At 33.1% G+C, this 12,370-nt stretch overlaps 1 protein-coding gene and 1 pseudogene across 1 annotated transcript; one reads left to right on the top strand and one right to left on the bottom strand.

Moving 5' to 3' along the window:
* Positions 1 to 343: 343 nt before the first annotated feature.
* Positions 344 to 2,289, top strand: LOC145628198 (BTB/POZ domain-containing protein At3g03510-like). The gene is made up of 3 exons (XM_081680510.1): positions 344 to 378; positions 475 to 544; positions 638 to 2,289. The coding sequence occupies exons 1-3, from the start codon at positions 344 to 346 to the stop codon at positions 2,225 to 2,227; spliced, it is 1,695 nt and encodes a 564-aa protein (XP_081536636.1). The 3' UTR covers positions 2,228 to 2,289.
* A 558-nt stretch (positions 2,290 to 2,847) lies between these two features.
* LOC145628208 (metalloendoproteinase 2-MMP pseudogene) lies at positions 2,848 to 4,148 on the bottom strand (annotated as a pseudogene).
* Positions 4,149 to 12,370: the final 8,222 nt, after the last annotated feature.

Here is a 12,370-nt window from a genome sequence, read left to right on the forward strand (position 1 = left end):
AATTAATTTTGTTCAATATTGTAGGGTTTTTAATTTGGGAGGATTATATATATGTTTCTCTTTCTCAAATGTGAATAAGATTATATGTTGATGGCGACATGACGCCTTTACCATTACTAGTTAAATTACTTTGTAACTGATTCATCTCAAATTCTCAATAGACTATTTTTTTATATGTTCTAATCATGTTTATGAAAAAAAAAAAAAAAAAAAAAACATAACAATAATGGCTTGCTTTTTGTTTGAGAAAGGATAGTTTCAAAAAATTTGATGATCATAACGAATCAGCAGCACAATCAGCTTCAAGGGTGCACAACAGCACAAGTTACATAGAGTATACAAGATGACTCTAGGTAGAACCAAAGATTCATCATCTAGGTATTATAATTTTTTTTTTTTCATTATATTCTAAAATCTAGAATAATGAAACTACAATAACATGAAATTAATCAATTTTACATAATCAATTTTCAGGTGTTCCAAACATGCAATGCCACCAAATAACCATCTATTAGTGTGTAATACCCCCTTCAAGTTGGACAAAGTAAGCATTCTTCACCATGTTTTTTGATATAAAATTAAATGAAATAACTCATTATTTGAAAAATTATTGTGAATTATCTTTGACTATTTTCAGGGACTTCTAGCCAAAAAATCGGCCACAATAGCTTCCTTACTCGACAACAACCCCTTTGAAGACCTCTCTGTCTTCTTCAACGAAATACCATCAGAACCCGAGGCCTTAGAGCTCATAGCAAGATTTTGCCATGGACTCCACGTCGAAATGACGAGTGACAACATCATATCCCTCATTTGCCTCTCTAACCATCTCAAGATGACCGAAACTCACTGCCCTAACAATTTGCTCAACAATGCCATTTTATTCTTGAAACAAAAAATTCTTCCAAGTTGGGACCAAACTATAAGATCTTTAAGAGCATCACAGGGGCCCACATTCCAGCAGGCCGTTGAGATTGGGCTTTTGGATTTTTGTATAGAGGCCCTCACAGCCCATGTTTTATCTGACCCAAATATCCTAGCCCAGCCCATTATGAGTGAGTACACCAACAATATAAATAACAACAGGCCCATTAGTAGTAATAGTAATGTAACAAGGAGGAAGCTCTTTTCTGAAGGTGATCATTCTACTGCTTCATCAGATTCTGATACTTCAACGGAAGATATAACCTCATTGCCGGTGAAGATGTACAAGCCAATCGTCGAGACGATGGTACAACGACAGGTTCCACAAGAGAACATCGCCGGGTCCCTATTTCGTTACCTCAAGAAACATGCTGATGATAGTGAAGCAATTGAATTAATAGAGAGACTTTTGCCTACTTGTACAATTAGTAACAAATATCCTCTCTACCCTTACACTCTCTTGTTCGAGATGCATGAATTGGCAACATCCTTCAAGGCGAGCTCAGATTGTGTGGCTTCCTTGGAAATTCGAATAGGTAAGGAGTTGTATCGCGCTACACCAGAGGATCTCCTTGCCTTAGACCTCGATATAGAGAGCCTAAAAAGGGTACTAAAGGGGTTTTATGAGAATTTCACGGACCCTGATTCATCGAGTTTGGTGGCAGTGGCGGATCTTATGGAAGAGTACTTGTTGGAGGTAGCTAAGAAGAGGAATATGGATGCTAAGAGTTTCACTGAGGTGGCGGAGATGGCAAGTTCGACATCAAATGTAGGGACTTACCGGTACTCGGATGGGATTTATAGGGCAGTGGACGCGTACTTGGATAAACACACGGAGTTGATTGAGTTAGAAAGGGAAGAAGTTTGTAGGGTTTTGGACTTTCAAAAGATGTCATCACAAGCATGTAATCACGCGGCCTTAAATCGAAGGTTACCATTGAGAGTGGTGGTACAAGTCTTGTTTGTGTCACAGCTTCAATTAAGGGATAACATAAGTAAAGCTGTAGGAGGGTGTTGTAGTAATAGTACTAGTAATGTAGAAGAAGGAAGCCAAAGGCGAATAAGCGAAGAGATTAAGCAAGTCGGGGAAGAGGAGTGGGATGATAACGATGATGATGAAGAGAGGCAAGAGATTAAGGAAAGATGTCAAAGGAATTGTTGTGTGAAAAAAGGTAAAAAGAAGGTGGGTTTTTGGAAGGGAATGAAGAGAAAGTTAGGGTGTATGGGAAGTAGTGATTATGAAACTATGTTTGATTGCAATTGCCAAACTACTAAGAGTAACAAGAAGAAGAAGAGAAATTAGGAGCAATTTAGTGATTTTGCTATATTTTTAATCTGGTAGTGAAATTTAGGTTTTTTTTTGTATAATTTGGATAAACTTATTTTCGTGTTTTGATTTTGTTATTGTCATTACTAACCAAGTTGAAAAAATTGGGTTTGACTCTTTAAAGTACTCTAATTTTGGATGATATGATCAATATAATATGTACTCAGTACACTTAGATGTGTGAATGAAAGCTAGGTACTCTAGCAGCAGTTTTAAAAATCGTTTCCTCATTATGGTTATTATTTTTGTAGTATACAAACATAAAATGAACAAAGAATGGTGAAGAAAATGAAGGCATATACAAAGTACTACAATAGCTATTTGCTCTTAAATTATTGTCTTTATTGATATAAAACAATGTCAATAAACTTATATTTTCTCTTGCTATTTTTTTTTTATAAGAAAAACAATGGTAAAGCACTTAGGGTGTGTCTATAAGAGACATTGCATGATATATACATGTTGATTGCAACGTTTTTGATAACACTAACTCATCTCCAAATATTTACAATGCCACATGCATGTTTATCTAGACCTTATTAGTCGTCATTTGTTCTTTGGCATGCATATTGCAAATATATAAGCACCGACTCCTTTTAGATTGAGCCATATATGGCTTGAATGCCTTGAATGTCGTCTGGTTGGAGCCCTCTCTTCCTTTCGCCAGGATTAATAGTCGGATACATCACAGCACTAGGGTCTGCACTATGGGCAAGTCCGAGAAGGTGACCGATTTCATGTAGCGGAACGGAGTATAGATCAAATTGATCTGGTCCAGGGTCTTCGCTCCAATCCTCCGTTGCATCATAATGTGACCGCCCATCTTGAGGATAAAATGCATGAGCCAGTATTCCTTTTGGACCGTCAAACGGGTGTCCATCCCCGTGATCGCCATTGAAAAACCCGAAAACCAAATCGGACTTGCTGTCCTCGGGCACTTCCTGAAACATAAACGGGCTATACTGTCTCCATGTGTTCAATGAAGCAGTTACCATGACTGTCATGTTCCCGGCTCCGGGTACGAGGGTCTTGGACAGGATTTTGAACGTTAGTTCGTACTTTGAGGGTGGCCACTTACTCCCTTTAATTACATACAAGGATGTTTTGTTGTGTTTGTGTTGCATTGTATTCCTACCGTTGACAATGTCCGGACACCCACATCTACGGTATATATATGAATCATCCAAGTTAATTCATCAAAGTAAATGTATAGAGAACGCATAAATTAAAACGTTACAAGGAAAATACAGAAATAATTCCGCGAAATTACAATTATGGCTTGCTTGGGAATAATTCCGCAAAAAAAAATTCTTTCCAAGTTAATAAATTAGCTAGTTTGGAAATTAAAATTTATAATTAGCCATTTTGGTAAATACTTTTGTCAAACTAGCCGTTTTGGTAAAAGATCCCATATTACCACATACATGCAGTTACAATTGAATATGATCTTTAATTTCTATTAATATGAAAGTAAGTGACGCTAACGCTAGCTAGTGTTACCTTAAAGTTTCTAAAAATATTGAAACACAACATACCGAGGTTTCATCATCTGTTTTACTGTGGCACCATCCAAATGTCCTGTAATATTTAGCCTGTAATTCCTTTGGTATAATTTGATTGCCTTCTCAAGGCTCTCATCAAATAATTTATTATCTTCTTTAATAGTCGAGCTAGTAGTTACCTCATTTTGGGAAACATGATGGTTTTTGAGGTACCCAAATTTTCTGAGGTACATTTTAAGCTGGTGAAGACCATCTACGTTTTGGCCCTTCTTGCTACCTTCTAAGCTCTTTAGGAAGCCGAAAGGGTTAGCGTTCGGTTTCGACTGGGTTGTGAATGGAACCAAAGTAAGGAGCAACAAGAAACTTACTGATAGAAGGTATTCTTTCATTGCCATATTTTGTGAGAGAAAATGTAACTAGTTATTATTCTATGGTTAATATGTTTAATTGAGAGATTAACAAACTATGGTACTTATAGGCGTGTAAATCATGACTCTCGTATTAAAAATATTGCCAAATAATATATTAGACTTAATTGATATTATCACAATATCACCCCCATAACTTATTCTTACAGATTTCATGCATGTATTTAGCTCCATGTCTTCATGAATTTAAAATTAGTTCATTGTAAGAGAAAATTCTATTCATTCTATATATCTTTGCACAGAATCCTCCTAGCTAGAATATGTTTTAACATTCTTAGCTCTTTATGGATAACTGTTCTATCAATCATTATCTAAATATTAAAATAATCCACATCATTATCCCCATAATACACATATCATCATCTCAGAAAAAATTTTCCCGTCAAGGAACTTTGTTACTGTTAATTTTAGTATTATTATTTTTGACAGATTTTTTTAAATTGGGTTATCAAAAGGGATATTATCAAAAAGGAAGAGGTTTTGTTAAGATATCTAATTATGCACAAAGTCACATGGTGAGGCCACTTCACATCACATACAAGACAATTAATTAAGTAATAGGAGGTTACGGTGATAAGTAAATGGGGTTATCTTAACGCGTATGTAAGTTACATTTTTTTTTTTTTTGAAAACACGCGTATGTAGGTTACTTAAATGAGAAATAGTGGTTACTCTAGTAAGTGATATTATTCTTTTATTTTTTAAAACAAAAGAATTGAGCTTACTCGAATGAACAAATGGAGTTACTTATTTATAAATTACTTGAATTCACTTGTATAATGAATTTGAGTTAATTTTATGGACAACATAAGGTTACTCTTATGAAAAAATTGAGGTTACTCATATATATAAATGATGATTACTCTTATAAATTAATGTGGCCACACCGTGTCACTAGCCACATACAAGACTTACCCTAATTATTAATCAGCAAGTTTCTGATGCGGCCAACCACACGGTGCGGCAAGGTGCCACGTCAATAACCCCTCTAATAACCCCTCTAGCTAGTTACCCCTCAGTAACTCACCCCACTCAAGTAACCTCTCTAATAACCCCACTCTAGTAACTCCTCTAATAACACCACTTAAGTAACTCCTCTAATAACCCCTAGTAAGTAGCAATTCCCTAGTAAGTATTAACCCCGCTAGCAATAATCGACAAAATTATAAGTATAATTACACAAACAAAACACCAACAGCTACCTCATCCTCAACATTACAGTGATGCTAGTAAATACAACGAATGAAATGACACCATTATCACTTCATAATTACACAAACCGAGCAAGACGACAAATTCGGAGGTGAATGATATACATTGTTAACAAGACCTGCCATTATCACTTCATCTTGTTCCTCCTCTTGTTCAGCACCTCCAAGCTACGAACCGTAAAAATCAAAATCTGGAAATTGGCCGGGGAATTTGTTGAAAAAAAAGAGGATAGAGAGAATCTATAAGCTAGAAATTAAATTAGTAAATTAATTAAAGAACAGATGAAGATGGAACCCTAAAACTAAAAAAAAGGGAAAATCTGGAGAATTAATCGAAATAGGAGAGAAGAGAGAGAATGTGACGTTGAATTTAAAATAAAAATTTTAAAAATGTGTGGTTGGCCACACCGTGTGACTAGCCACATATGAAAGTTTGTGATTATGAATACTTTTGATGGTTAAATAAAAAATACAAAAAGTTTGTTACTAAACTTTGGATCGATAGTTATGTAATAGTGTACTATGAAGCATAAGGCTCCATTCACTTTACCTTACTTTTGCAATAAGTCTTAGTTGCACTTTTATGCAGCTAAGATAGTTGCACTAGCACTAAAATGAACATTTAATAAATAAATATGAACACGTAAAATAATTTCAGTTCAGTAAAATTATTTTAAGTTCAGTAAAAATAATTTAAATTCAGCAAATATAATTTTGTTTTAGTAAAAAAAAAAAAAATCCAGTTCAGCAAAAATAAGGTGAAGCGAATGGGGCCTAAATAAAAAAAATATCAACACGTAATAAAAAAATTAATATTCACTAATAAAAAAAGGAACACATACAAAATTAAATGCACGTTTAGTACTTGTAACACCCTAGAAATTCCTTTATTTTAAAATACATGTTTTGCCCTATTTAAAACTTTATTTAGGACAATCCAAGATATTACCGCCACCGTGAAAACGACTATGGCAACTATCAAAGACACACAGCGGAAGACTCTCCTTTAAAATATTTTAAAACGACTCAACTTAAAAAGTCAACTCACGAAAGTAAAGTAAAACCAAAGTAAAATAAAATCAAACCTACAACTTAGAACCATCGTAGGCCCTTAACAAAAACCAATCCAATTTAAAACCTTTACGTTAGTCTCGCAATAGAAATATAATAATATAATTAAAAGCAATAACACATCGTAATCTTATGGAAACTAGCATGATTCGTTTTTCACTCATGCCCTTCATGAATATGCTTAGCTTCTCTATACTTGTTTCCACTACTCTCCATTAAAAATGGGTCATCATAGGGCTAAGGTAAAGACAAGGCCAACAAACACATAAACACACACAATCAGCAAAGCTGAGTACATATGCGTATTTAAACACACTAACATGCATTTACCTATCAACATACAACTTACCTTGTTGCACCTACTTTCAAGCACACAACATACAACAAAACTTCTCAGCTAAGTGACTAAATAATTTATTTAGTTTTGATTACGCGTCGTCCGAGTTTCCCCTAAACCTGGCCCAATAAAGGGTACTAACACAAGAGCTAATCGTGCCAGTATAAAAGAACCACTCATAAGTGGCGGAATTCCTGCGCATAATAAATAAAGGAAAATACAGCGTCCTATACTCCCAGTAGAAGTTATGGTCAAATATAAAGTCGCATAACTCCCCCCATATTTTCATACTAAAGGTATATATACGTTCCAAGAGTTTTGGTGCGTAATCTCTTTCACTTTACGTTCTTTACAATTTATTAAACTTTGTGATGACTCTCAATTCATAGTAACATCAAACATCATGATTATTCAAATAATTAAACACTTTAATTTAATTCTTGAATAATTAATGACCACATAATATTTAATGTTGAACCCTTTTTAAATCTACCTCGATGTCAAAGACACCTTAAACGTTTAATTAATGCGCCAAAAATCCTATTCCTCGGTGTTAAAAACACCTTAAGTGCACTGAGGCACCAACATACAATTTATTCCTCGTGTACATATTTCTCATGCGTATAGCATCAATAAAAATTATATGAACCAAGATAGAAATCCCTTTTAATATTCCAATCAAAATTAAACATTTAGTTTAATTATACATGCTTTCTATCATGTCATAAATAAAAAGTGTGGTTCATATTTAACATTCCAAACTATTATTTTCCCATCATTAATCCATCACAAATAAATCATGCTTCATAATTCAATCACCAATATAAACCAAATCACAATTTCCATTCCAAATCTAGCATGATACTACTTGTAATCAATTAATCACGTCTAGCATGCTACTACATCACCAAAAATAAGCTAAGTACGAGAACGTACCTTGAATACGATCTTAATATCGCCATGACTAATATAAATCACTCACTTCGAAGTCTCCTACAATTTAAAATAATAAAAGAGTATTAAAATCCTCTCTACACAAATTTCCAGCAATATATACTATTATTAAACCATTCATAATTTAGTTAAAATAAGCTGAAATTATATTTAAAACATCATACTTTAATCCCAATTAATGGGTAATTAAAATTCCTTAAAGAAACTTGATTTTTAATATACTACCAATAATTTCAGCATTATTGTAGGGAATAATTTCAAGCCTTTAAAATCCCACTAGCTTGAACCCCACTGTGATCATACACTAAAGTACGGTGGCGTCCAAAAGGGAAGAAGATAGAGCAAAAGAGTCGCCAACAAGTTTTTAAGGAACTTGTAAACCGTTCACGAGATGAAGGTTACACCCCTTAACGATCCAAGAGATCGTCAACTCCATAAGGTCATGAACCAAATAAGGGTTCGGGGATGATGGTACAAATCCAACCTAAAAGAGATTGAACCTGCCCTAATAATAGGCCTCTACTTTATTCTGCTCGTATTCATGTGCGCTTTCTGATTAACATACAATCAATAGGTTAACCCTAAACCTGTTTAATCTATGTTGGTTGAATATTAATGCACAAAAAAATCTATTATTGGCGATCACTTGAAATTATAATCACAATTAACCTAACAAGATTATTAATTAATTATCTTATTAAGCGTGGTTGCAAATACCAATTCCCTTTAAACATGCAATAAAGGTGATCAAGCAATAACAATATAAAATAATATGTGTCAAGCAACATAATAAATAATCAACATCATTAATAATAATAATATCAATCATAATTATAATCATGTTAAAGCATAGCAAGATCCTAGGCATGATACTAACAATATTAATAACAAACCCTAGCATGTCACTAAGCAATAAAAATCAAATCTTTAACCCTAACATGATACTAACAATCATAAGTATTAGGAAGAATATAGGAAGCATCGTACTTTTAATCATACTTGATATTAAAATTACCCTAGACATGATACTAGGAATCATAATAACAATCTAAACATGATATCTACATCATAATATCAATTAATCAATTAAAGCACTTAAAGTACTTACTTGGATGCCTCGTACCTCTTTCTAATAACACAATACACGCGTTAGTAACTTCAAGGAAAATAATAATCAAAACAATTAAATTAAATAATTGAAATAGAGATTTGGGACCAAACCCTCAGAAATTAAAACCTTTCACGTCTAGGGCGAAGGCAACTTCGAATATGGCTAGGTGTATCAAGATCTTGCGAATGCGGAATTTTGTATTCGAGAAAACAAAGTTTTAGAAAAGAAAGAATGATTGATTAAGAAGAGAATTGAAGATTCTTGGTGAATGAATATTGATAATCCGTCCATGAAAACGGAGTTTTTGATACGATATTTATAGAGAAAATCATCCAAAAAAGATAATTTATCAAAACAGAGTCTGAAGACCACAAAACCACTTTGGCGCCAGACCTGGCTAATTGGCGCCAGAACCAGTGGCTAGCGCCAGGCGCCAATGCTGGCGTATGCCGCCAATCCTGGTTCCAGGCGCCAAGGCCTGGGGTTGGACGCCAAATCGGCTTTCAACGCGTTTTCGAAAATCTGATAAACTTACCGTACTGGAAGATAAAATAATATAATTTCAGTCGAAAATGCTATTTGATCTAATTAAAACTCTGAAGAGTCCTAATTGAATTAAGAATGATAAGACCTTCTAGAATGTTCTAGAAGACTAAAAACCATTCCTAATTGCATTAGGAATGATAAATTATATTAGGCCCTCCCCTAGATCATTAGGTCGTACTTAAAACTCAAACCGGGCCCAGTTTAGTAAATTGGCCATAAATTCCTCAATATTCATCGGAATTGGGCTTATAATATATCGTTGGAAGGATCTTTGCAAGCCCCATCCAACTACACCACTATTGGACCCATATCATGGACCAACCAACTGGATTGGCTATTTTCTTAAAATAAAGTTTTCAAAAACAGAGAGAAGAGAAAAAGAAATAAAACTTTCCGCAACACTAGACCTTTCCACACTTTCGTTTCATTCGATTATGATTCGACGTGAAAGACACTCATCACCGGGTTTGGTTTTGGGGAGACACAAATGGGTGTCTACAATTATAAATCAATGAAAACTTGTAATTAGGCTTTAAAACACTTAAAACAAAGGTTCAAACCACCCTAAATCATAATCCTTCAATAATTAATAATTTTTGAAGCTAGGGTTTCAAAATTGGGGCTTTTAATTAGAATTAAAATCTGAAAATTAAATTACTTACTACTTATCATCAAACATCATAATATTAATTACAAAACTAATTTAACAATTAGATCTAAGGTTTAAACAAAAATTAAAAAGAAAGATTAAGTTTTTTTTTTCGAATGGGAAAAAGCAGTCGAACAGCGGGCTGGCCACCACTGCCGACTACTGTCAGTCGCTGGTGGTCGCCGCTGCTATCGGCTGGTGCTGCTGGTGGCCAGCGGCCCACCGGTGGTGGCGGTGGCCGGCGGTGTGAGTCGAAAACAAGGGGAAGGGGAAAAAGAAAGAAAGAAAATAGGAGAAAAAAATAAAGGAGAAGGGGGAGAAAGTTTACCTTGGGTTTTCTCCACTCTGGGAAAAGTTTAATTTGCCCAAGTGTTGAATATTTATATCCCTTTATCTAGAAAACCCTTCTTACCTAAACTTCCCTTTTTAATCTTTCCTAATCCCTTCCTAATAAAACTTTGCTAAAATAAAACTTTCCTAAATTAAACCCCAACTTAATAAAATAAATAATTAAATGAACTTTCCTTTTATAAAATATTTCCAAACTTATTTAAAATAAATAATTAAAATGCCATAAATAAAGCATTTCAAATTATTTAAATACTCCATGAAATACTTATTTTAAATAAAATACATATAAAATAAGGGGTATTACAATACTAAAAAGTAAACATGTTAAAAAAATGATTATACTAAACATAAACATGATTATCATATCGTCATAAAATCAATGGACCACAACCTTAAAAAAAAACATTTAGTAAAAAAAAAAACATTTAGTAATAAAATTTAATAATAAAAGTGAACACGTCAAAATAATAATAATTAATTTTATTATTTTATACTAAATGTTCATTTATTTAGTGTTCACTTTTATTATTAAAAAGTTAACACGTCAAAAAAATTTAATAATTTAATGTTCATTTATTAGGTATGGTCCAACTATTAAATTATTATATGATGAATGTTCATATTTAATATACTAAATGTTCATAGTTCTTTTTTGACGTGTTTATTTTTATTATTAAATTTTATTACTAAATGTTTTTTTTTAAATAAAACATTTAGTAATAAAATTTAATAATAAAAGTGAACACTAAATAAATGAACATTTAGTATAAAAAATTAAACATGAAAAAAATAAACACGACAAAAAAATAATGAACATGTAGTATTTTTAAAATGAACATGATTTTCATATAGGTTCAAATAAATTATATATAATTATTAAGGAAAAATAAGGATAAAAAAATTGTTCTCGTAAAAAAAAAAATTTAATATGTTCATTTTTTATGTACTAAATGTTCATTCTTAATGTACTAAAGGTTCATTTTGTACAAAATATTCAAATTTAAAGTACTGCGTGATTTTTATTTTTATTTTTATTTTTTATTTAGGGAAATTATTCCCAAGTTCGATTGTAATTTTTTTAACTCTAAAAATTTTAGTATCCACCTTTAATCTAAGTTTCATTCATCATAGAGACAATAATTATCGATCTATAACATGGTAGATTAAGAATCATAATAATCAACAATTTTATAACATTCACATATTTTTTAACCAAAAAAAAAACACTCAAATTTACCTCAAGATTCACTATCGTGACGAAGATGATGACGATGGAGAATGCTATAATGGTGACAAATTGGAGAATATCCAAATTAGAAGGACAAATAAGTGTAAAAAGTTAAAGAAATTTAACTAATAAGGAAAGGAAAAAAAGAGAGAGAAAATTTTGAATGGAAAAGAAAACAGAGGAGGGAGACAATTAATAGAAGTAAGAGAAAGAGAGTGAGAGAGTGAGAGAGTGAGTGTGTTAAGATAAAGGAAAAATGAAAATTAAAAATCCAATCTTTGCTCGGTCTTCTCTTAAAAATCTAACCTTCCATCAATCTCATAAAAATCCAACCTATATACCCCACTTTAACCAACAAATCCATTTGACCTTTAACCTGTTAAATAGGGTAAAAAGTTCTTTTTTTTTTTTTAATTCTCTTAATTTCCTTTCTCACTCCTCTCTCCTCTCTCCTCAAAATTGGAAACAACTCGACAATCCACTAATGACACTGCCATCACACCACCAACAACAGTCAACCACCCCAAACAACTCGCACCAACACCAATGAATACTCGTAACCCAATCACCACCACCAAAATTCAAAACCCGAAACCTGACTCGAATAGGAATTGTTGCGTGAAGTTGGGACTTGTTGAAGTTCGAATGGTGGCAGCACTTGGTGGGCTTCGATTGCGATGGTGAAAATGATATGGCGACAACCAAGTTGGTGGCCGATTTGGGGTAGGTGC

Source organism: Chenopodium album, chromosome 1 (assembly GCF_948465745.1).
Source record: "Chenopodium album chromosome 1, dcCheAlbu1.1, whole genome shotgun sequence".
Classification (NCBI taxonomy): Eukaryota; Viridiplantae; Streptophyta; class Magnoliopsida; order Caryophyllales; family Amaranthaceae; genus Chenopodium; species Chenopodium album.

Coding starts and splice junctions, on each gene's coding strand:
- LOC145628198 (XM_081680510.1), top strand. CDS start 344: ATGACTCTAGGTAGAACCAAAGATTCATCATCTAG. Junction 379..474: donor ACCAAAGATTCATCATCTAG/GTATTATAATTT, acceptor ATCAATTTTCAG/GTGTTCCAAACATGCAATGC. Junction 545..637: donor CCCCCTTCAAGTTGGACAAA/GTAAGCATTCTT, acceptor GACTATTTTCAG/GGACTTCTAGCCAAAAAATC.